Source organism: Rhinatrema bivittatum, chromosome 2 (assembly GCF_901001135.1).
Source record: "Rhinatrema bivittatum chromosome 2, aRhiBiv1.1, whole genome shotgun sequence".
Classification (NCBI taxonomy): Eukaryota; Metazoa; Chordata; class Amphibia; order Gymnophiona; family Rhinatrematidae; genus Rhinatrema; species Rhinatrema bivittatum.
In genome coordinates, this window is record NC_042616.1 from 223,388,657 (window position 1) to 223,414,774 (window position 26,118).

Sequence of the window (26,118 nt, forward strand, 5' to 3'; positions counted from 1 at the left end):
ATCAGCTACTGTGAATAGTGTAAACGGTCTGTGAAACTCAAGCAATACTTTTCTTTGTTACATCAGATAGTTATAACATGACTGCTAAGTACCATCAAATTAAACTTCCCCCAAATTGAAGAGGCTGTTTAACAAAGTTATTGTAACACAAAATCACCAACTTTAAAACCCTATCTATCATCGTTTCCAGGCTTCAGCATGTTCCAGACAATATAATTCTCATGTTTGACTGTAGAATTGGTAGTAACTGTATTGATAGATGAGATCTACAGCTGTAGTTGAGCATCAGACAAAGCCAAAAGTATTGCTGCATAAGCTCTACTTTCTCTGACTCTGTGCTCTTCCCCTATCCTGGCTCATGCACTTACACAGAAACACAGTAAATAATGACAGAAAAAAACCAACTAGTTCAGTCTGCTTAGTTATTATAGTTCACATTGCCAACAATATATTTCAACTGTCAGCCATAGATTGACTGGTTATAGGATACTGCTTTTTATCTGACAATTTTGTCTTCCTCTTTGTTTCTCCTCTGTTAAGTTATTAATGACTGGTAATATGACAAATTGTGGGAAAACAAACCAAGTACTGCCAGGCACAGTAAATCAAGGCAGTCATTCCCACCTAAAGAAGCAACCTCCCCTACCCCTAGAAGACCCTCTTCTCTGTCCCCTGAGAATAAAAAGGGCTCCTCCCCCAACTGACTTCCTTCCCCTAAGTTCCCCAACAAATACCTCCATCATCTGGCAATGATTAGCACATGTTTAGACTGGAGCAATTCCCAATCACTCCTGTCCTGCTTGCTCTACTATTCAAAATGGCTCTGGCTGACACAAAGCCCCCTCACCTCTGTTCCGCAAGAACATGTTTACACAGATTTAATGTGTCTTAAGCAATTATTTTGGTGTTTTAACATTCATTACTGCACCTTAGTAAATAGTCTCAAACAATAATGAATTTTCTCATTCAATGACCAATCAACTTTTTAATGAAAACAAAAACAATTTTTGGCTGCTTTTAAGGGAGGCATTCCTATCAGGGTGCTTTTGGGCAGATCAGAAAATAACATACAGATTATATTTCCAAATCTATATGCATTATTTTTCATAAAAAAACTATCCACAAGAAAATCAGATGCAAATGTCCAAGGGTACGTTATACATAAAGCAAGTTTTGAAGTGAAAGTATGTACATATTTTCTCTTTGAAATGGGTGCAAAGTCTGTAGGCAAAAGATAGCTGAGGACCTTTTCCAATACAGATAGTTTGAAAATTGACTCCCCTAAAACATATTATATGCTTATGTTAAATGAAAAACTGAGTGATATTTAGACAATGATGGGAGGCAAGACTTTGCATTTATGTCCTAATACCTCTCCATTTAACTGCACAACATTTATGCATCCAAAAAGTAACTCATTTTCAAAGTGTTATATTCTTATGTTTAAGCATCAGTTGGAGCGAACTAGTACCATGACCTTTAATCAACATTTTGTATGTGTGTTATATTGGTAAACTTTCAAACATGTAGAGGTTACATTTCTTACATAAGGAACTTTACAGAAACATTGTTTTCTTCAATGTGGCATCAAGCGAGATACATCATAAGAATTAAACAAATTTCAGTATATCTGTTATCAGGTAAAGTTGTTTTCCTGGCATTTTATTTATTTAAAAACTTTTCTATACCGTCGTTAAGTTAAATAACCATCACAACGGTTTACAGAAGGGCACGATAAAGAGAAATATGAGTGGTATAGATTACAAATTAATCATGTGCCATCATAGTACGGTAACAATTTAAAATAATAAACTAAGTGTGTAAGTTAATCCTGATTGTTAGGAACAAGTTAGGCAGTTTGATTTTAACATTAATATGCTTTAGTAGGTTACTAATAACTTCTAGCTTGGTGCATCCTTATCTATCAACTATTTTTCTCCTTCTCTTTATCTTTATAAAATGCTTGTTTAAAAAGCCAGGTTTTCACATTAGTTTTGAATAATTTCAGATTTCTCTGTAGTCTTATTTCGAGTGGCATGGTGTTCCATAGTACGGGACCAGCCAGTGACAGTGCTCTTTCCCTTACTTACGTGAGATGTGCTGATTTGACAAATGCTCTTTAATATAAAGTCAATTACAGGCAATTGTTTTTGTCTACTTTATTTCATTCCTTTTCTCTTGGGGAGAAAGGGTTTACAATCAGAAACTGGCAAACAAACAGTTTTGACTCCTCACCACAGTAATAAGAGTATGCATGTAATTAAGGCCTGGATTCATCATTTTTCGTAGAATCATGAATCTTGCGAAAGCCCGCAGCCTTCGCACCACGGCGGTGTGCCGGCTTTCGCATCGAATAGTGCCACCGTGAAAGGTGGTGCTATTCGGTGTGCTACTGCCGACGATAATGTTAGTAACATTATCGCCAGCAGCGAAACCAATGCCTATTCCGCCCCCTCCCCACCCTGACTCCTCCCCTCCCCCTAATTTTTATTATATTGCATGCGAAAAGGCCTTATCGCGTGGGTTAAGGCCCTAACGCACGCGATAAAGCTTTAGAAAATAACCTCTTAAATTTCCTCTCCCTTTCCCTTACTCCCATCCTAGGGCAGTGTTCCTGCCTCCCCCTGGTCCCCCCTAGGAATAGAAAGGTGTACAGGACTGGAGAGAGCTGAAGTTGTGCAGTGATTCTGGCTCAGCCCTGTCTTCTGCCGCAGATGGTCTCATCCATCTAGAATACTGCTGCCAGATCTGCATTTCAACATCAAAAACAATTATGTGATGCGGCAGGCATGCTGAAACCAGGAAAAGACTTTTTTAAAGTTGATGATTTTGCTTAAACTACTAACCTCATCCCCCAGCTACAGTAATTACTTTATAAATAAGGCCTTTCAATTTGAGTTTTTATTTTATCTTTCCTGGGAATTTATCAGTGGATTTTATAAGGAACAAAAAATGGGAGAAAAACAATGGAAAAAATGTCATTTCCTTCTGCTTTTCTCCCATTTTTGTTCCTTGAAAACTTAGAAATTCCCCAGAAAAATAAAAACTGAAAACGATGATCCCTACTTATAAAGTAATCTTAGCAGGTATGCTGAGGCCTGAGGAGCATTTAGGGAAAATAAAACATTTTAATGGTACTTCTTCTTTTAGATGTAGTATACTGTATAGTTGACGACATCAAAAAATATATTTCTAGATTTCTGTTTTCTTTTGTAGAAAGTCTATCTAGTGGTGAGGCATTTCATCTTTTGTACTAAAACTCAGAATACTTGTTTTAAGTAATTAAAGCAGGAGAAATTATACAAAAAGTATAGAACCAGAGACAGTAATTCATTTTTTTAATATATTACTTGAAAGTGCAAATGTTTTTCTATCAAAATGGTGCAAAATAGAACCATGATACTTATCAGAACATAAAAATGACTAAATTATTTTCTTACCTTCCTTTTGAATCTATTGAATTTACAATGCTGGTACCCAATGTATCTATAAGCATTTCAGCAGCACCTTCATTGTCATTTATCCTATCACAAGAAAAAGACAGACAGTGATAGAGAACCTGTTAAGTGAATTCTTTGTGAAACTAAACCTTAGATAAATCTTGGTTTTCTTACACAGCACAATGCAAAGGGCTGAAAGCATTTCCTTCCGTTCTCTGGAAAACATCCTGTTCCAAAAGCAGTTCTACACAGGTATCGTGGCCTAGGCAAAAAGAGATCAAAGACCATCAGAAGACTATAATAAGGAAATAGTGAAATATATTTAAAAAAATAATCACACAACTTGACTACATTTGATTGCCCTCATTTGCTTTATAAGTTCCACAGTGGTTTTCTTTTTACTGTATGCTGAATACAAGCAAGATTAATACTAATGATGAATATTGATGTACTCTCAAATTTGGTGACAAAAAATAAATATAACTATGTGCCTAATACAAGTTCAGTGGCCCAGTATATATTATCCAAAAAACAAAGTGGAAGCTGATCCAATATTGCTGAGTAGCGAAGGAACAAAGGAGATTGGTGTGTCAAGGGACTTTATTAGAACTTGCCCGACTCTGGCCAAGTTTCGCTCACACAGGAGCTGCCTCAGGGGCTACTGAGAATAAAATTTCAAATTAAAAAACACACATATGTGAAAGACATAGATACATAAATGTATATACATACATACAAAAGCAAATAGATACAAGATTGTGTATTAAAATGAAAGATGTTCAGTTGTTTGCACTTAAGTCAACAAGATGTGAATACTGTACATAAATTGAAAACATACATTCATCAACATGTAAAAAAAGATTGCTGTGACAACATAATTATCTAATGTAAATAAATAAATACTGTATCAACATGAATACCTAATGTGAGAGTGATCATAAATAAACTGCAGTTATGTTCATATGTGTGTACATTTGTCATAATGACACTAAAGACTGGGTATAACAGAGCAATGACATAAAACCTGCAGGAGGTTGATATGGTCACAATGATTAAGGATTTTTATGCAGACATTTATGTGGGACCGACAACCCTAAGCTCTTCAATTTTATAAAAGAGCCAATTCAGGAGGAAAGTCCAATTTTCTTTATTTAATCCTATCTATATTTTTTTATGTTATTTTGTATTTTTAAAAAAATCTTTAGAAATCACCGAAAACAGTCCCGCACATTCACAGAACAAAATTCCTTTTCAAATGAGCATCAAAGTATTCCCGCATTTATCTTGTCATCAAATGTCCGATCCAACCCCGACATGATATGCTTCGAACTTCTGTCTGCCTCAGGGGGAAAAAACTGAATACACTTGCTCACATTCTTATATTGTTTTGTTATTCGTCCGGGACCAGTTCCATATCTTCACTCCAGTAAGGTCCTTACTTTTATAAAATTGAAGAGATTAGGGTTGTCGGTCCCACATAAATGTCTGCATAAAAAGAGTTTTTTACATAAAGTATGGGTTTATAGAAAATCAAGTTATATGCCCAGTTGACCAATTTTGTTTTTGTGAGTTTATATGACTGTGTGGATTCTGGAATAAGTTTGTTGTTGGGGCTTTTGTGAATTGTTTGGGCACATACCCACACCAGAAAAATGCTTTAAGGATGGAAATTTTGAGCAACTAAAACAAATATCTGTGACTATGGAGGATGTAATAGATCAGATTGACAAACTAAAGAGTAACAATTCACTGGGACAGGATGTCATCCACTCCTCAAGTTCTAAAAGAACTAAAACATAAAATTGCTAACCTGTTATTAGTAAACTGTAACCTTTCATTAAAAACAACTATGATTCCTGAAGACTGTAAGTTGGCCAATGTGACACAGATTTTTAAAAAAGGCCTCAGATATGATCCTTGCTGGTGGCTGAAAGGAATCAGTAAGTTTTGCTTGGGAAATTTTCTTTTTTAAAAGCATTGGGGCGAAATTAACTATTGGGGAATATTATTTAGTGTGTTTGTGTTTTTAATAGTCAGTAAGGCAGTGAATAAACAGAAGTTAAGACTGTTTGTATTTTTAAATAGTCAGTAAGGCAACTAATAAGTAGAGGTTAGAGTGTTTGTATATATATTTTAAAAAAAAAGGTAGCCAGAAGCTAGAAATAAGCTAGGAGCAGTGTATACCTAAGTAAAAAGGTTGTAAAAGGTTGAAAAGTTTAGTTCAGTTACTCACCTTAGAAAGGTGTTAAGGGTAGTGTAATTTGGTACCATCATTTGTTAATCAGAACTGCAGTGAGTCACGCAGGACAACTAACTGTAATATAAATCTCCAAAGTGATTGTTTTGCACTAATTTATCTTAGAAGCACAATATATATTGCAAGGGAAGAGTTCACAACCCACAATCCAGTGGGAGCACTGAGAGGAGAGGATCACCTTGTTGGTGGCTGAAAGGAATCAAGTTTTGCTTGGGAAATTTTTTTTTTTTTTTAAGTATTGGGGTGAAGTTAACTATTAGGGAATATTATTTACTGTGTTTGTGCTTTTAATAGTCAGTAATGCAGAGAATAAACAGAAGTTAGACTGTTTGTATTTCTGAACCCTCTCATCTCTAGCTCATCATTTAATTTATAGGCAGGTGCCACTTTCACACTAACCCCCCCCCCAAAAAAAACAAAACAAAACACAGCCTTTTAACTTCACTTCACGAATTCCCCACACCTTATCGAGAGTTTAATCATTCCCCTGTAGGCCAGGACCAGACATATAGTGAATTCACTAATACATTTAAAGGATGCTAATTAGACACATTCCTACTCCCATAGCAACCTAAAACTTCATTAGGAACTGAACAAATTAGAGATGAAGGCAGCAGTCCAGCAGCAAGAGGGGGGCGTCCCAGTCTTTTGCATTCAGTGTCACATGTATTATTTTTTTACCCGCCGGTGAGAAATTGTACATGTGCAAGCGATGCAAAGAGCTCCTGTCTCTCAGAGACAAGTCAGATCTCTGGAGGCTAGCGTGGCAGACCTGGAGGAGCTGAGGCAGACAGAGAGGTATATAGATGAGACCTTCAGGGACATAGTAGCCAAGTCCCAACTTCAGACTGACAGCCCCAGTACTGCCTTGGAGGAAGAAGGTCTCATGATCGGAGAGCATCAACCTGGTGCAGCAGGAAAGGATCCTGTAGCAAGGACCTGCTCTCCAGGTGGTGCATTGTCCTTTCGCACCTAGGATGTCTCTCCAAGGCCTACTGCCCAGGAGGGAAGGGTTAGGTTGGCTGTCATAGTTGTTGATTCGCTTATTAGGAATGTAGACAGCCGGGTGGCTGGTGGGCGTGAGGATCACCTGGTAACATGCCTACCTGGTGTGAAGGTGGTGGACCTCATGTGTCATCTAGATAGGATTTTAGACAGTACTGGGGAGGAGCCGGCTATCATGGTACATGTGGGCATCAATGACATAGGAAAATGTGGGAGGGAGGTTCTGGAAGCCAAATTTAAGCTCTTAGGTATAAAGCTTAAATCCAGAACCTCCAGGGTAGCATTCTCTGAAATGCTCCCTGTTCCACGCGTAGGTTTCCAGAAGCAGGCAGAGCTCCAGAGTCTCAATGCGTGGATGAGATGATGTGCAAGAAAGAGGGATTCAGTTTTGTAAGGCACTGGGGAACCTTTTGGGGAAGGGGGAGTCTCTTCTGAAGGAATGGGCTCCACCTTAACCAGGGTGGAACCAGACTGCTGGCGCTAATCTTTAAAAAGGAGATAGAGCAGCTTTTAAACTAGAACAAAGGGGAAAGCCGACAGTTGCTCAGCAGCACATGGTTCGAAGGGAGGTATCTTCAAAGGATAATGACGCATTAGAATTAGAGCATCCCGACAGTGAGGTTCCAATAATAAGAAAAGTAGTCCAAGTGCCTGTAACTAAAAACTCACCTGAGTTAAAACATTCTAACTTATCCCTATCAATTAAAAAGTAGAATGAAAATACAAACAAAAAACAAACTTTGAAATGTTTGTATGCTAATGCCAGAAGTCTAAGAAGTAAGATGAGAGAATTAGAATGTATAGCAGTGAATGATGACAGACTTAATTGGCATCTCAGAGACATGATGGAAGGAGGATAACCAATGGGACAGTGCTATGCCGGGGTCCAATGATACCACAATGACAGAGAAGAGCACCCGGGAGGTGGTGTAGCAGTTTATGTCCGGGATGGCATAGAGTCCAACAGGATAAACATCCTGCATGAGACTAAATGCATAATCAAATCTTTATGGATAAAAATTCCTTGTGTGTTGGGGAAGACTATAGTGATAGGAGTATACTACCGTCCTCCTGGCCAAGATGGTGAGACGGACAGTGAAATGCTAAGTAGTGCGGTAATAATTGGAGATTTCAATTACCCTAGAAAGACGTCATGTAAATATGATTTTGCTTAATGTGCTGTTTACTTACAGAGCCATCATAACACCTGCAGGCATACCAGCGTTTTTTGCTTTGAGGTCTTGCCACTTCAGGTCACGTTTAATCATTGGCTCTAGTCCTTTATTCTACTACTTGTATTTTTTAGGTTTTTGAATTTTTTCCATAAAATTCTGTGTCGGGGTTAAATCTTCCTTGAAGTGACTCTAAATGTCAGAATTACGAATCAGTCCGACGCGCGTTTCGCATCGCTGCATCAGGGACTGAAACACACTCCGCTTCAGTTTTTTACGGATTGCCCCGTTTTCCAGTTTTTTACGGATTGCCCTGTTTTCCAACCTTGCCGCCGTAAGGCGGCAAGGTTGGAAAAATAATAGCCAAGCAAGTAATCTGAGTAACGGGGCAATCCGTAAAAAACTGAAGCGGAGTGTGTTTCAGTCCCTGATGCAGCGATGCGAAACGCGCGTCGGACTGATTTGTAATTCTGACATTTAGAGTCACTTCAAGGAAGATTTAACCCCGACACAGAATTTTATGGAAAAAATTCAAAAACCTAAAAAATACAAGTAGTAGAATAAAGGACTAGAGCCAATGATTAAACGTGACCTGAAGTGGCAAGACCTCAAAGCAAAAAACACTGGTATGCCTGCAGGTGTTATGATGGCTCTGTAAGTAAACAGCACATTAAGCAAAATCATATTTACATGACGTCTTTCTAGTGAAGATTTGTATTCGTTGTGTTTGATCATAACTGTTTATAGTGTGAGATTTCAATTACCCCAATATTGACTGGGTAAATGTATCATCGGGACATGCTAGAGAGATAAAGCTCCTGGATGGAATAAATGACAGTTTTATGGAGCAATTGGTTCAGGAACTGACGAGAGAGGGAGCAATTTTAGATCTAATTCTCAGTGGAGCACAAGATTTGGTGAGAGGGGTAACGGTGGTAGGGCTGCTTGGCAATAGTGATCATAATATGATCAAATTTGAATTAATGACTGGAAGAAGGACAGTAAGCAAATCCACGGCTCTTGTGCTAAACTTTCAAAAGGGAAACTTTGATAAAATGAGAAAACTAGTTAGAAAAAAACTGAAAGGAGCAGCTACAAAGGTAAAAAGTGTGCAAGAGGCATGCTTATTGTTAAAAAATACCATCCTAGAAGCACAGATCAGATGTATTCCATTCATTAAGAAAGGTGGAAGGAAGGCAAAACGATTACCAGAATGGTTAAAAGGGGAGGTGAAAGATGCTATTTTATCCAAAAGATCTTCATTCAAAAATTGGAAGAAAGATCCAACAGAAGAAAATAGGATAATGCATAATAGTTGGCAAGTTAAATGTAAGACATTGATAAGACAGGCTAAGAGAGAATTTGAAAAGAAGCTGGCCATAGAGGCAAAATCTCACAGTAAAAACTTTTTAAAATATATCCAAAGCAGAAAGCCTGTGAGGGAGTCAGTTGGACCATTAGATGATCAAGGGGTTAAAGGGACACTTAGAGAAGATAAGGCCATCGCGGAAAGATTAAATGATTTCTTTGCTTCTGTGTTTACTGAAGAGGATGTTGGGGACACACCCGTACCGGAGAAGGTTTTCATGGGTAATGATTCAGATGGACTGAATCAAATCACAGTAAACCTAGAAGATGTGGTATTCCTGATTGACAAACTGAAGAGTAATAAATCACCTGGACCAGATGGTATACACTCAAAAATGAAATTTCAGACCTATCAGCAAATATTTGGAACCTATCATTAAAATCATCCATTGTACCTGAAGACTGGAGGGTGGCTAATGTAACCCCAATATTTAAAAAGGGCTCCAGGGGTGATCTGGGAAACTACAGACCAGTTAGCCTTACTTCAGTGCCAGGAAAAATAGTGGAAAGTGTTCTAAATATCAGAATCACAGAACATATAGAAAGACATGGTTTAATGGCACATAGACATAGAGGTCTTTAAAATCATGAGAGGTCTTGAATGAGTAGATATAAATCGGTTATTTACACTTTTGGATAATAGAAGGACCAGGTGGGGGGGCACTCCATGAAGTTATCAAGCAGCACATTTAAGACTAATCGGAGAAAATTCTTTTTCACTCAACGCACAATAAAGCTCTGGAATTTGTTACCAGAGGATGTGGTTAGTGCAGTTAATATAGCTGGATATAAAAAAGGTTTGGATAAGTTCTTGGAGGAGAAGTCCATTAACTGCTATTAATCAAGTTGACTTAGGGAATGGCCTCTGCTATTACTGGCATCAGTAGCATGGGATCGTCTTGGTGTTTGGGTGGTTGCCAGGTTCTTGTGGCCTGGCTTGGCCTCTGTTGGAAACAGGATGCTGGGCTTGAGGGATGCTTGGTCTGACCCAGCATGGCAATTTCTTATGTTCTATGTTTTCATCATCAAAAGAATCACTAGAGGAACTATCAAAGGGCTGAGATTTTTTGGCAGGTCTATTTTTATCCATCCATGGATAAATGTAGCCTTTGCTATAGTCATGTTCATATCTTTGAAATTTCTTAATCTTGGATGCTTTTAATTCGACTCAGTATTTCTGCATATTATCCTTATATTCAGCTAACTGAATAGAAAAAAAATTAGCAGATTTAGCTTGAAACTCAGAAAGTTGTTGATCTGGTTATTGCTACTTTTGAGCAATTGGTATTACAAGCCGTTGATCGGTTAGAAGTGCAGCATATCCATTCTTTTGACAATCTCTCATACCACGAACAACAAGCATGCAATACACTGCGACAAGATGCCAATATCATCATCTGCCTCACAGATAAAGGGGGCAGTACTGTCATTATGGATAAGTCCACATGTGATACTGAAGTGCTTCACCAATTGTCTTGGAAAGGATCCCACTATGGAATTACAAACATGTATGGCTTCTATTCTAAAAGAAGGTCTTCATCAAAAATTCATTACTACATCTGAATATAATTTCTTACTAGAACTATGCCCTCTGTTACCAGTCTTTTATTTATCACCTAAAATTCATAAATTGCTGGTAACAATACCCAGGAGACCTATTATTTCTGGTCTAGGATCTTTATTGGAGCCATTATCACAACATGGTAACACTTTTTTACGCCCTACCATTTCTTCTGCCTGATCTTACATTCAGGATTCCACACACTTCATTCAGATTATCAAAACTTTGGATCTTGGATTTGATACATGTTTACTAGTTACAACCGACATTTCTTCATTATGCACAATTATTCCCCAGGACCATTCATTGGACAGTATTCGGAAAATTTTGATTCATCGTCATAGTTTTTCTGCCAGTTTTGAGATTTTGTTGTAGATCTTACAACAATTGCCCTTAAGGAAAACATTTTTTGTTTTAATAAACAATTTTGCCAGCAGATAAAGGGCACAGCCATGGGTGCCACCATGGCATCCTCAATGGCATGTATTAATGACTTAATTTGAAGAAACCTTTGTTTATCCATCTTCTTTTTGGCCTAAGATTCTTCTGTGGACTTGGTTTATTGATGATGTCTTTATTTGGAAAGACTCTGTCTCTGCTTTGGATCTTTTATCGAATGGCTCAATACCCAGAATCAACATTTACAATTTTCTTTTCAATATAATTCTGCTCAGATAGCTTTTTTGCATCTAGTGCTCAGATGAAATGGTAATAAATTAACAACTATTGTTCATTCTAAAATTATGGATAGAAATACTCTCCTCCATTACCGTAGTTTTCTCCCCTCAAATTTACGCAATAATATTCTAATTGGTCAATTTTTAAGACTGCGACAGATTTGCAGCATTAGTGAAGGATATATACAACAATCTGACTATGTGCAAAAATTGCTTGATTGTGGATATCCTCGTAAGATTGTCCGACGTGCCTACAAGAGAGGCTTGTTTTTCAACCGTGACTTACTATTAACCAGCCAACCGCTTTATTCTACTCAACCTCTGGTCGGGACGGGAATGGCAGAGGTGAGCTTGTTACGAATTTTGACATGCGAGTTAAAGTGATTTGGTTTAGAAACAATCACATGCTTATTGATCACCTTTATTTTTTAATTCTGTCAGATTCTCTATCCAAATGTAAATCCTGATTCAGATCTGTTATTCTTTTTATTAAATGCTGACCGGCATATTGTAATATGTAAGTACTATACTTTTAAAAATTTTCTTACAAATTATTTTTTATTTACTACTGCGGATACTATCCCATTCGTACTGAGTCCATCTGGCTACATGCCAGGAAATTTTTATTTACTACTGCTGTATATGATATCTTCATGTTAGTAAACTGTATTGAGTTATTCTTTTGTCAGCATATGTTTATGGTTTCCCCCTGATGAAAGCCATTCAGCGATGAAACATTTAAGGCCTTTGTTTTGGGGCTATATGGAAAACAGCTACTTCATAACACCTTTTATCTCTGGGGCTTTATGAAAAACAGCTATTTTGTATCATCTTTCACTTTTCTGGTGATTTGAGAAAATGCAACTCTGTGTCAACAATGTGGTTGTGAACTGAGTTCCAGGGGTTTGAAGGTGTTATCTTCAAATCGTCTGCTTTAAACCATTGTGAATATTTAAAGTGACTTGACTGTCATCTGTGGAATGTATTACAGTTTTGTGCGGTCACATTTGTAAGAAAAACTTTGCAGGAAGAATTTATTGTTCTGATTGTTTTTTTTAATTGTTTTTAAGCAATAGATACTAGTGTATTAGTATTAGATATTCATGAATAAAAATATTTTGGTTTTGCTAATGTTCCTTGTTTTTGTTTTTGACACTTGTGTAATTTGCGGGAACTATTTTTGATTTCATTTACTGTCCATTGCTTTTTGACTATGTGCACATATATATATATATATATATTATACATACCATTATAACATGCCCAGTGAAGAGATGTATATCCATGATTGTCTGCTACAGCAGAAACAATATCTATAGATGCTGCTGTCTGCAAAAGTGTTCCAAGAACACCAATATGTCCACAAGCAGCAGCCAAGTGTATAGGTGTTCGACCTCTGCGGTCTCTTGATAAAAAGTTAGCACCATGCTGAAGCAAAGCCTCTACACATTCTTCATGTCCTGTCACAGCCTGAAAATACAGTACACAAGCATAAATATATCTATACATGCAACTTACAAATAGATGTCTACACTTTTGTAGATATACAAGTATTAATCTAAATTCTGAAAATATAACCAGAGGAGTTTTAATAATGTCAAACCATTAGACCAAAAGTTGAAACTTTTCCCAGTATCAGAAACAAAGTCTGCAGTTTATGTCTCAAAATGATTACAGTACATTTTTATGTATTTATTTGATGTACCAACAGTTATCAGGGTATCTCAGTGGTTAACAGATGGAAAAAATACATAAACCATATAGTAGTTAACATAATTACAAATAAGGTAAAATAAAAAACCATAATACAATAAAATCATGTCGAACAGTATTTTCACTTTTCCTTATTTTTCACCAGATATTGTATCTAAGTTTACTGTTGTCCTGCATTATCAAAATTTCAATAAAAAAAAGACAAATGCACTAACAGCAGAAAGCTTAGTTTTAATGACAATTCTAAAGGTTATATGTTATTAAAGATATAATTTTCAATTGTGGTGGTGTGTAGTCACTCGGAAGCAGCCATAAGTTGGGGAAACAGCCAGAAATACAAAAAGGAGGCCAAACTACGAGTAGCTGAATCCACACAAACACTTTATTTACAAGCAAAATCAAAGTTCAGCATAGAGGCCACTTACCTCAGGAATCTCACAACAATCAAATATACACAGTCCTTGCTTACTCTGGCTTCCTGCTTTCTCTCTGGGGTCTCTCCAACCTTCTGAACCCTGCCTTCTTATCCAAGGCTGCAGGGAACCTCTCTGGCCCAGAATCCCTTGCTGGATTGGCACTTAAATAGGATTAGTCCAGATAGTTGTGGCTGGTCCTTTAATGTGCTCTGAGGGAGTTTCTTATATACTCTCTCGCATATCCTCCCCCCTCAGGCCTTGTGTCTTGTCAAACGTTCAGCCGTGCCTGGACTAATTCCTGGTTCCTCCTCAAGGATGTCCTGTCTCCAGGTGGACTACCCCAGTTACCTGTGAGTTGGCACCACAGGGTTGCAAACTGGGATGACCTAGTATGGAAGCTTGGGAAGGACACCCGCCTTCCATAATAGCTTATCCTCCCAGGGTCATTAGCAGAATCTGGCTGGTTGGATACTTCTGTTTGTCCCTATGTATACAGTGTCTCTTTTCTTTTATGGTTGATGTGCTCTTTCTGGAGCAGGTCCTCACGAACAAGAGTCTTGCCAGATCCTGAATGCACTAAAGCCTGGGTGAAAACTGTGTCCAATTCCACCTGGATCACAAATTCCTTAAGTCCTTGATGTGAAATACCCACTAAGTTACAGTTTTGAAGTTTTGCAATACTGTTTGCTCAGTTGTGTTCCCACTTTCCGTTCTCATTCTGAAGCTCTGCCTCTGGCTCCTGCTCCTTCTTGCGCTGTTCTGCCGGCTTGCATTTCCACTCCATGTCTTCAAGCCACAGACATTTTTTTTTGTCTGTATGGTCCTCTGTCTTACAAAAAGATCATGCCTATGGGACGTGTTCCCCATTGGCTTTACCCGTTTCTCCCAAGGGCTCTTTGTTTTCTGCCATTACATACAGGCAGTGAGATTCCTCATGTCCATTTCCTGGTCAAAGGGCACAGAAGGAAAACTTATCCATAGCCTTGTTCCTGGGTTGTAATAGTATCCCTGAGGTCCCTTTTTTCCTTCGATTTGAGGATCGTCCCTGCTTTGGAGATTTGTCTTTATTCAAGTGGACTTAACCCTCTACTGTTGGCTGTATCACTAAGCTGACCTTCATAACTTCACTTCCCTCATAATGACAGTCCCTTTCCAAATGACCTCTTTTTCCACAGTTGAAGCAGGTGAGAGACTGTGGTGAGTGGCCTGATTACAGTGAGCTTATCCCCTCCCCCTCCCCCCAGAGAATCATTGCTATGGTCTTTTGCTCTCCATACCACACTGGTCATTAATTGTGCCTGGTGAAAGGCATTTGCCACTTTTAGTGCTTTTTCCAAAGTGTGTCCTGGGTGGTGGCAGGCCCAATCCCACATGGGCTGGTCAATCCCGACTAGGACCAGTTCCAGAAGCACCTGCCTGGTGACCTTGAGGCCAGTCTTTGCTTCCGGTTGCAGCCATTTCCACCTGGCCTTTTTCAGTCAATGGAAGCTGTAGGACACCCCACTGGTACTTTTGCTGGTAGGTTTCTGAGGTATACCCAGCCCTTTCTAGAATGGTGGTCTTGACTTCTGCATAGGTTGCCTTGTCATCCGAATTGAATGTTTGGCACTTGCCCACGAGCAAGTTTGCCAGGTATGTGTTCCAGTTGCCTTCTGACCAACCCATCATGTGGGAGGTCCTTTCAAAGTTTTTCATGAAAACCTCTGGGTCTTCCCTTGCCTTCATCTTAAACAGGATGGGAGTAGATTTCCTTGGGTTGTGGTAGCCTGCCTGGCTTGAACAATCTGTACCAGCATCCCCCGCTGCCGGGTGAATTGCTCATGTAAAATCTGAGTGACTTTCTGAAGCTGTTAGCTCTCTGCCAGGACATGTACAATTCGATTCATGTTCTCTGCTCCTCCACAAGCCTCGAGCTTAGTGAGTTTCCAGGGAAGGAGAGTTGCAGAAAAAAAAATATTTCTGGCCTGTCCAACTATAACTAGTTATTTCCCTAGCTGTTTCAGGCGGGGCTAACCCCTTGGTCTTATATAATAAAGTCCTGTGCTATCCCCTGCAGCAGGCCCCAGGATAAAATTTTTTTTTCTTCTTCTGTCTCTGTGCTCCCTACTTAGAACAGAGGTCCCACTGCTGCCACCATATGTGGTTGCTCAGGAGTGGCCACAAGTTGGGAATAGTGAGGATATAAAAAGGAGGCCAAACTCTGGCTGGTTCCACACAAACTATTTATAAGCAAAACCAAAGTAGAGCAAAAAGGCCGCTTACCTCAGCTTTCTCACAACAAATATATGCAGTCCATGCTTAGGCTAGTTTCCTGCCTCCTTTGTGGAGTTTCCCCAGCCTCCTGGGCCCTGCCTTTTTATCCAAGGCTGCATGGATCCTCCCTGGCCCAGAATCCCTTACTGGGTTGGCTCTTAAAGAGGACTAGGCCAGATAGCTGTGGCTGGTCCTCTAAGGTATTCTGAGGGAATTTCTTATATATTCCTTCACATGATGTTTTTCTTCTTCTTGGATACAGTCTTTTTTTTGTTCCTTTGTGATTTTTTTTTTTTTTTAAGAGGGCTGGTAACAGGATTGGGAATTTTTAATGGAATCCTGAACATCTGTGAACTTTATCATTGTATTGTTGAAACTCAGGATTAAAAGTTTAGAAAGAATGCTTATGAAAAACGAATCTATGTACTGTGGAATATTTCAAAACTATACTTTGTAATTGGTAATATTTATAGTCTCAGTAGAGGGACAGGGTTACAGGCAAGAAGCACATCTCTCCCAAGCTCCTGCTCATCTACTCCCACTGGTTTTAGAAAGGGGCAATAATCAGTGGTGGACCATAGGAAGGAAGCAGGAGCATGAAAAGAATCACTTTTTTGCCCACACACTCTTAAATGCCAGCAATGCTAAGTGAACAGCTGGAAAGAGTGAGTGCAACAGAGGGGGAAGGGTAACAAAAACAGCAGAGAAAAGAGGAGCAGGGGACAAAGGAGAGAACAGAAATAGGGGAAATAAAGGCTCAGAGCAAAGAGACAGGAAAGACAGCACAAAGGGAAGGATTGGGGAGGAATGACAGAATTGCTGTAGAGAGGAGGTAATCTCTACAAAACAGGAAAGGAGGAGAAGTAGAAGCAGAGTCAAGAAAAGTAAGAAAATCTGTAGTAAGGAAAGAAAGAGAGGGAAAAGAAAGGAGATATGGTGATACAAAAAGAGAAGGGGAAACAATTGAATGAAAATAAGGACTTAATGTGCTTTTCTTGTAGAAAGGTGCATTTCATTTCATTTATTAAAATGTATTTATTACTTAACACATATGGCCTAAGTGATGTACAAAAAGATAAAACATTTATAATAAAAAAAAACAACCATAAAAAAACAACATAGTATTTCAAACAAATGCATTACACAGAAGGGTCAGTACTGACGTTCTCAATCAAATGCTTGTTTTAACAAGAAACACTTTAGAAGGATTTGAAACTTTTTTATGCATTCAGATATTCTGAGTTTCATTGGTAAAGTATTGGTATATATAGGTGCCGCAAATGAAAAGGCAGACTTCCTAGTTGTCGTAAGGCGAGCAAATCTGACTGAAGGCACATCGAGCAGTGCTCGTTGGGAAGATCTCAGTTGATGAGAGGGTTCGTATATTTTTAGTAGTGCATTAGGACCAGGGACAAGAGTATGAATTAATTAGTTTGAAAATTGTCATCCTGAGCTTATAGGCAATTTGCTGTTGCACTGGCAACCAATGCAAACTATTAAGTTCCAGGGTTATATATTTATGCTGCTTAGTCCCAGTGATCAATTATGCAACAGAGTTTAGCAACAACTGTAAAGGATGTAATGATTTTAACGAAGACCCAAATATGGACTGTTACAGTAATCAATGAGGAAAAATAGATGCTTAAACAATTGTATGGAAATCATGATTACGCAAAAGATTTCTTAATCCTGCGAGCACATGTAACTTGAAAAACCCTGATTTAATTATGGTTTTAATCTGGGGCTAAAAAGAGAGAAGACTCAATCAGAACCCCTAAGCTTTTGAAAGGGGCTTTAATTGGAAAACCTGAGTTGTCAATCAGAATAGATTCCTGATGAAAATAGAATGTGGTCTCTGAATCAGTAATAATTTATTTTGGTGTAGCCATTGTTTAATAGATAGAGATGTGAATCGTGTCCTCGATCGTCTTAACGATCGATTTCGGCTGGGAGGGGGAGGGAATCGTATTGTTGCCGTTTGGGTGTGTAAAGTATCGTGAAAATCGTTAAAATCATGAGCCGGCACACTAAAACCCCCTAAAACCCACCCCCGACCCTTTAAATTAAATCCCCCACCCTCCCGAACCCCCCCCCAAATGCCTTAAATTACCTGGGGGTCCAGCGGCACACTAAAACACGGCACACTAAAACCCCCTAAAACCCACCCCGACCCTTTAAATTAAATCCCCCACCCTCCCGAACCCCCCCCCCAAATGCCTTAAATTACCTGGGGATCCGTAGCGGCGGTCCGTAGCTTAAATTACCTCCATAGCGGCGGTCCGTAGCTAAATCGGGGGAAGGGGGAGAGCAGGAAAACCGGCACACTAAATCGTGTAGTCTTCAGCCGGTGCCATTTTGCAAAATGGCGGCTGCAAAATGGCGGCGCTGAACGACCTCCTGCAGTCGATCTCCTGCCGGCGCCATTTTCCGTATGGAAAACGATCCGCGGCAGGAAATCGCTCCTTGACCCCCGCTGGACCCCCAGGAACTTTTGGCCAGCTTGGGGGGGGGGGCCTCCTGACCCCCACAAGACTTGCCAAAAGTCCAGCGGGGGTCCGGAACGACCTCCTGCGTCGAATCATTTTGGTCTATGGCCGCCGCCATTTTGCGGCGGCCATTTTGCAAAATGGCGCCGGCTGAAGACTACACGATTTAGTGTGCCGGTTTTCCTGCTCTCCCCCTTCCCCCGATTTAGCTACGGACCGCCGCCACGGAGGTAATTTAAGCTACGGACCGCCGCTACGGACCCCCAGGTAATTTAAGGCATGGGGGGGGGGTTCGGGAGGGTGGGGGATTTAATTTAAAGGGTCGGGGTGGGTTTTAGGGGGTTTTAGTGTGCCGCTGGACCCCCAGGTAATTTAAGGCATTTGGGGGGGGTTCGGGAGGGTGGGGGATTTAATTTAAAGGGTCGGGGGTGGGTTTTAGGGTGTTTTAGTGTGCCGGTTTTCCTGCCCTCCCCCTTCCCCCGATTTACGATTTTTTGACGATAAATCGGGGGAATTGGTATTGTATCGTGGCCCTAACGATTTTTGACGATTTAAAATATATCGGACGATATTTTAAATCGTCAAAAAACGATTCACATCCCTATTAATAGAAAAAATGCAGATATGAAGATGTTCCAGATTTTAATTCCAAGTTGGATGTAATCGAATGAAAAATTGTATATCAGCAAAAATGTTGTACCCGTCACAAACACTAGCAAGGAGTTTAGTAACTAGTGCTAAATAGATGTTAAATAGCATCATCAGCATGCCAACTTCTAATGCTAACATGTATGTAAGTACATTTTCTAACTTCCTCTGAAGGTGAGCAAATCCTAACTTTCCAGGTATAGTGCCCTTCCACTGTCCCAGTGGTGAGGTGGTTATTTGGCAGCACATTTATATACTCCTGTAGTTTCTGCCTCATATCTGAGGCTAGAATTATGTACAGATCATTGGTGAGTTTGTGCAAAACATCTCAAAAAGAACAGGGATAAGATATCAAGAGTCCCTTAACAAAAATATAGTACAATTGGCAAAATGTGGCAACCTTCTTCTTCTCCAGCAGGCAGCGAAGTTGGTGAAAAAAAATTTTATGCATAAAAATAATTCTTTAATTGTGGGTACATTTGATAGCAACACATTTTGTGAATGAATATTTTAAAGTACACAGACATACAAAAAAATTAATCTAAAAGTGTGCATAAACAAAACATTACTATCATTAGGTCTTATTCTCAAAATATTTTCCGGTAGACATAGAATAAGAGGAATACCTAAAAACAGAGCTCAATCTCCTAAATTATAATGCATATTAAAAGTAGGAAAGCACAATGTAACGCTCGGTTATTTTTATTTCTTAACAAATCATTGAAAAATACTTAAATATCACTAAAACTTAACCAAACAACTGTGTATACTAAAGCTATTTTGTAAAAGCATTAGCAAATCGCTTTCTCCTGCAATAACAAGTTTCCCCATGATTTAGAAATTTTTAGCAGTGGTTACATGGAATAGACTTAGTTTTTGGGTACTTGCCAGGTTCTTATGGCCTGGATTGGCCACTGTTGGAAACAGGATGCTGGGCTTGATGGACCCTTGGTCTGACCCAGTATGGCATTTTCTTATGTTCTTATGTTGGTTTTTTTTAAACAGAAAACTGTAGCCATTCTCTCTCACTTTCCTTGTTTAATACTGTTGACAGCTTTTGCATGTTTTTAATTTTTTTGCTTCACATGATTTGAAGGAAAAATTAACCAAACATAATACATTAAGGCTAAAGGAAGTTGGATACCATATATCAAAATATTAGTTAACAATAAAATTCAGATATTAAGCACAGTACACTCGAAAACAAACATATTATTGCTGGTATAAAGTTTTTTCCTCTGCCCATAAAGAGAAAAAGATGTGTAAATGAGAAATAACAGAATAAAAGGTTGACATTTTCATCTTACCCCTCTGTGTAATGCCGTCCTTCCCCATTTATCTTTGGCATCTACATTTGCTCCTTTATTAAGCAGCGAGTAAACACAGTCTGTATGCCCATTCAGAACAGACAACATCAAAGGGGTCCTGAGCAATACAAGATGCAAATAAGGAAAGCATAGATGAAGGTTTATGATAACACTGCCAGTGGTCAGCAATATTTTATTCCAATGAACCTTTGGACTGACCCAGTATGGCAAGTCTTCTGTTTTTATTTATTTACATAGGAAATGCAATAACTTATCTATAATTATTATTTTCAAATAGCAGTACAATGAGCCACACTTATTGCATTTGAGTGTTATTTTAACATGGAGGATTCTTCTAAAGAGTTTTCCTAACAAGCTTTTGAGCACATACAGGGGTTTTCAGTGTGCTGCTGAACTTGCTGCTCCTCAGTTTACTGCATAACACAGCTAAGCAATTAACTTGTACTGGGTAACAACAATGCCAAGATAGGAAAATGGATGGGTAGCTTGGTATACTGTATTGCTGTCATCAAGGAACAATTACATGTAAGCAATTCCTTTTTTTCCTGACGACAAACAACTACAGTGAATTACACTGATGGAACTACTTAGCTAAGGTGGTCTTCAAAATCAAAGAGGATGTTCACATTGACCAACACTTACAGGTGGTAAACTTTTCATTTATTTTTCTTCCAACCATAGAGAATGGAAGATGTAGATAGCAAGTGAAGATTTAGGTTATTTGTTAATTGCTGCTTTAAGAAAAAACTACATGTTAACAAGTAACTGGAATAAGAAGGCCTGAAGACAGAAAAATGTAACTGTCAGCCCAAGGCTGAGAACGGCGTGAGAATGCAGGGCAAATGTGAGATAAGAAAGGTGCCAAGAAATTAAACAAAGGAAGTACTACGTAAGCAGAATGCGTGATGTCTGAGAGGCACATGAAGGAAAAGTACCAGCAGAATTAGGGGATGAGAGAAGGGAGAGGGGAAGAATATGAGAGCCATGTTTATCAGTCTATAAAAGTCTAATGCAAATTTAAAATGATGAGTAAACAGCATGGCTCGAGAAACAGTATATTTTGTAATTGGCTACGTTTACTCCCATAAGGAAACACAATCTGATTCCTTATCGTTTCCGCTATCTTGATTTCTGTATGCATGTATGAAATTAGTAAATCCTGCCAGCTCTTATAAGATCTCTAAGCTACTCAATAAATGTTATGTTTTGAAACGGAAAGTCTGTTTCATCACTGGCTATTTCAGGGGAGGAAACCAGGTGGGGTAAGTTCATTTTGGTGGAGAATGCGGGCTCGGGCAGACTGAACTCCCTCTGATTTCGCTCCCTGGGTGTGCTGCGGATCTCAGGTAATTTCTTGCTTTTCCTTTATGTACTTTTCTTTGCTTTTCTTAATCAAGATTATCATTTAGAGATATAAGACTGAGATATTTTTTTAATTGCCAGCCTTCTGCCAGGAGATATACGCCCTGGGCAGCCTTTGCCTGAGAGATTTACGCCTCAAGGCCGTGAACTCCCCGAGTGATTTACGCCTCGGGTAATGATTTGAACTCCCTGAGTGACACAAGCCTCAGGTAATGATATTGAACTCCCTGAAAGGTCAGGTAATGATTCTGTGAACTCCCTGCCAAGGCAGGTAATAATGTGAACTCCCTGTGTACATGGAGCCCTCAGGAAATGAATATTTCTTAATAACCCCAACGAGATCAGATGAGATACGGTACCATCGTGATTACGGGATGAGATTGAGGTAAGCAAAACAATTGACAAAATAGCACTCGCCATCAAAATAGGGGTAAGTTAAGACCTAATGGAAAATGTCATAATGCCTCTATATCGCTCCATGGTGAGAACGCACCTTGAATACTGTGTACAATTCTGGTTGCCAAATCTCAAAAAAATATATAGTTGCGATGGAGAAGGTACAGAGAAGGGCAACCAAAATGATAAAGGAGATGGAACAGCTCCCCTATGAGGAAAGACTAAAGAGGTTAGGACTTTTCAGCTTGGAGAAGAGACGGCTGAGGGGGGATATGATAGAGGTCTTGTAAATGTGAATGGGTTTATTTACTCTTTTGGATAATAAAAGGACCAGGGGCACTCCATGAATGTAGCATGCAGCACATTTAAAACTAATCGGAGAAAATATTTTCACTCAACGCACAATTATCTCTGGAATTTATTGCCAGGGGATGTGGTTAGTGCAGTTAGTGTGGCTGGGTTTAAAAAAGGTTTGGATAAGTTCTTGGAGGAGAAGTCCATTTACCTGCTATTAATCAAGTTGATTTAGAAAACAGCCACTGCTATTACTAGCATCAGTAGCATGGGATATACTTAGTTTTTGGGTACTTGCCAGGTACTTGTAGCCTGGATTGGCCACTATTGGAAACAGGATGCTGGGAGGAGCCCTTACATATAACAGGCATCAATGGGTAGATGCTATGGAATATATTATGGCCTTTAGGGACAGGAGTCTCCGCAAAGTAACTTCTAGGGCCGTCCTCTTGATGGGCAAACAAGGAGATTCCACAAACCTGTCCGGCGGAAGCCGAAGAAAATCCAGGTAATACCCTTCTCGGATGATGGCGAGGACCCACTGATCCGAGGTAATCTCGACCCACCTGCGGTAGAAGAGGGATAGCCTGCCCCCTATGGCTGCTACCCCCAGATGGGTCGGCTGATTGTCATTGTGGGGTACGGCCGGGGCCCGAACCCGAGCCTGTTCCCCCTCTTGTTGTGCTTAGGCCGAAAGGACTGGTTCCTGGCCTGTGAACGAGGTGCTTGGTAGTGAGTCCTGTAAGGGTTGAAGCGCTGAGAGGTTCTATCTCTGGATGGTCTAGGAAAGGGGCGCTGGTTTCTCCTTGACCAGTCTTCTGGTAGATGGGGTAATGGAGAGGCGCCCCATTTATTGGCCAGTTTCTCAAGGTTGCTGCCGAACAGGAGGGATCCCTCAAAGGGCATTCTCGTGAGGCGTGTCTTGGAGGAGGAGTCGGCCGACCAATTACGTAGCCAGAGCTGTCTCCTGGCCGCCACCGAGGATGACACTCCTTTGGCTGCCGTACGGACTAAGTCGGAGGCTGCATCAGTGAGGAATGAGAGGGCTGATTCCATTTCTTCTCCCGGAGTGTTGTTCCTGGCCTGTGATAAACAGGAACGTGTCACCACGGTGCAGCAGGTCGCAATTCGTAGGGACATGGCTGCCACCTCAAAGACTTGTTTCAGAATGGTGTCCATGCGCCGGTCATGTGTATCCCTGAGGGCCGTCCCCCCCTCCACCGGAATGGTGGTGCGCTTCACAATTGCGCTAACTATGGCGTCTACCTGGGGGGGCACGCCAGCTTCTCCTTGGTTGCCGGGTCTAAGGGGTACATGCCAGCCAAGGCCCGACCCCCTTTGAATGAGGCCTCCGGCGTATTCCATTCCAGATTGATTAACTGCTGAGCTGCTTGTAGGAGGGGAAAATGGTGAGACGTTTGGCGCAGGCCCTCTAACAGGGGTTCATTCTAGGTTCTTCTGGGGCGTCATGGCCCGGAATAGTCAGCTCCGACAGGCATTGAGAGATCAGACCTGGGAGGTCCTCTTTCAGAAAGAAGCGCCTCATGGTCCGATATGGTTCAACCCCCAAGGGAAGTTCTCCCTCCTCGGGGGACTCGTCGTCTTCCTCAGGGCAATCTGAATCCCCGTAAGTGGGGGTTCCGGGTGGTGCGTGGCCGTGCCTAGGCCTTGAGGGTCCAGGGGTCGGGTCATCCGGTACGTATGGATCCGCTCGGGGAGCAGCCTGCATTGTGACAAAAGCATGAATCCCCTTGAATAATTCCACCCAGGAGAGCGAAGCAGAATCTGGTCTGAGGGGTACCAGGTCCCTCCGGTTCCCCGGCTGCTCACTGCTGCCTGCTAGGTCCGGGGTATTCCCTGAGGAACTGGCAAGTACACTGGGCTGCGACCGGTCCTGGCCTGGAACTCCCAGGGCCTCTTCACATTGGGCACATAGGGAGTCTGCTTCCTCGCTCTGTATGGCTCTGAGGTTGGATGCCGAGCAGAGGCTCATGCCTGATGCTGGAGGGGCCGGCTCCGCTGACGCATGGGCTCTCTTATGCTCCATGTACGCCTAGGAACAGATGCTTATCAGCGTGATAAACCAGGCAGGAAAATGGCGACCCTCCGTGGCGGATTGCCACATAGGCAGAGTCTGCAAATCCTCGCTTCCTCGGAGACCAACAGGTACAGATGTACGCCTTACCTTGTCTTCGGCGCTTCCCGGTTGCGACCCGGGCGGTCTCGGCTGCGGGGGGAGAGGGTGAGTACCGTCACCGCCGTGCTCGAGGAAGTGTACCCGCTGCCTCTGGGCCGCGCCCGAACTCGTCTCGCTCGGGGGCCAAGTCCACGCCAGGACCGAGGCTACCTCTATGCCGCGCCCGAGCCCTTCCCACTCGGGGGCTAGGTCCCTGCCACGAGCCGGCCACCTGACCGAGGCACTTACCTCCGAGGGGCCACGGAAATCGCCTCGGGAAACTCAACTGGGGGAGGGACCGACTGGTATCACCGCAGGAGTGCGGGGCTCGTTCTTCAGGTAGGTTTCTTCTATGAATTTAGTCGTGTAGAATTTGGAAACACGCTCAGCGAGCGTGAGTTAGCTCCGAACTGCTTGGTAGACGGAAATTACAGAATTGCTGCACTTCCTGCGGGGGTATATGTACCCGTGCTGACGTCAGATCCGTCTCCAACTGCTAGCACGAGCACACTATACCCACTTGTTTTGAGTCCATCTGCTACATGCCAGGAAAGCAGAGTTGCTTACCTGTAATAGGTGTTCTCCCAGGACAGCAGGATGTTAGTCCTCACACATGGGTGACATCATCAGATGGAGCCCTGTCACGGAATAATTTTGTCAGTTTCTAGAACTTTGACTGGTACACTGAGCATGCCACTATCCCTGTAGCCACCAGGAGTCCCCCCCTTCAGTCTCATTTGTAGCAAAGGTATGAGCGAAAAATAAATAAGAAAATGTTATCAAACCCAACTCCGCAGGATGGCGGGTGGGTTTCGTGAGGACTAACATCCTGCTGTCCTGGGAGAACACCTGTTACAGGTAAGCAACTCTGCTTTCTCCCAGGACAAGCAGGATGGTAGTCCTCACATATGAGTGAATAGCAAGCTCCAGGCTGAGTCATACATATGAGGCCAAGCAGAACTGAACATGTGCAACAGGCACAACTGGGGTGCTGTTAGCAAGGATGAGGCAGCCTGAAATTTACAGCGGGTCGAGGTAGGATGAGTTGGAAGCCTACACTGGAAACAAATTTCTTAGGACAGACTGGCCAAAGATGGAATCCTGGTGTCCAGCCTTGTTCAGGCAGTAGTGAGCTGCGAAGGTGTGGAGAGAGCTCCATGTTGCAGCCTTGCAGATGTCAGCAATAGGTACTGAACTGTAGTGTGCTACTGACATTGCCATAGCCCTGACTGTGCCTTCACTCGTCCCTGAAGTGGAAGGCCTACTTGCTGGTAGCAGAATTCAATGCAGTCTGCCAACCAGTTGGAGAGAGTCCACCGCAACTCCAAGCTTGTTTTTGTCAAAAGAAACAAACAGTTGGGTGGACTTCCTATGGGCTGCAGTGCGATCTAAATAAAATGCAAGTGCACGTTTACAGTTCAAGGTGTGCAGAGCTCGCTCACCCGGGTGAGCATGAGGTCTTGGGAAGAAAAACTATGGACTGATTTAAATGGAAATCAGTTAACACCTTAGGAAGGAATTTAGGGTGAGTTCGGAGAACCACCCGGTCATGAAGGAACCTTGTGT

At 41.2% G+C, this 26,118-nt stretch overlaps 1 protein-coding gene across 4 annotated transcripts in view; it reads right to left on the minus strand.

Annotated features, from left to right (window-relative positions):
- The window catches only part of ANKRD28 (ankyrin repeat domain 28), an 805,300-nt gene that overhangs the window by 173,987 nt on the left and 605,195 nt on the right, over positions 1–26,118 (minus strand). For all 4 annotated transcript variants that reach the window (XM_029589217.1, XM_029589218.1, XM_029589216.1 and 1 more), the window contains 4 exons: positions 20,304–20,421; positions 12,731–12,950; positions 3,615–3,702; positions 3,441–3,524 (listed from right to left, as the gene is read on the minus strand). In XM_029589217.1, the coding sequence (XP_029445077.1) occupies positions 3,441–3,524; positions 3,615–3,702; positions 12,731–12,950; positions 20,304–20,421 (510 nt within the window). The remainder of the gene's footprint in view (positions 1–3,440; positions 3,525–3,614; positions 3,703–12,730; positions 12,951–20,303; positions 20,422–26,118) is intronic.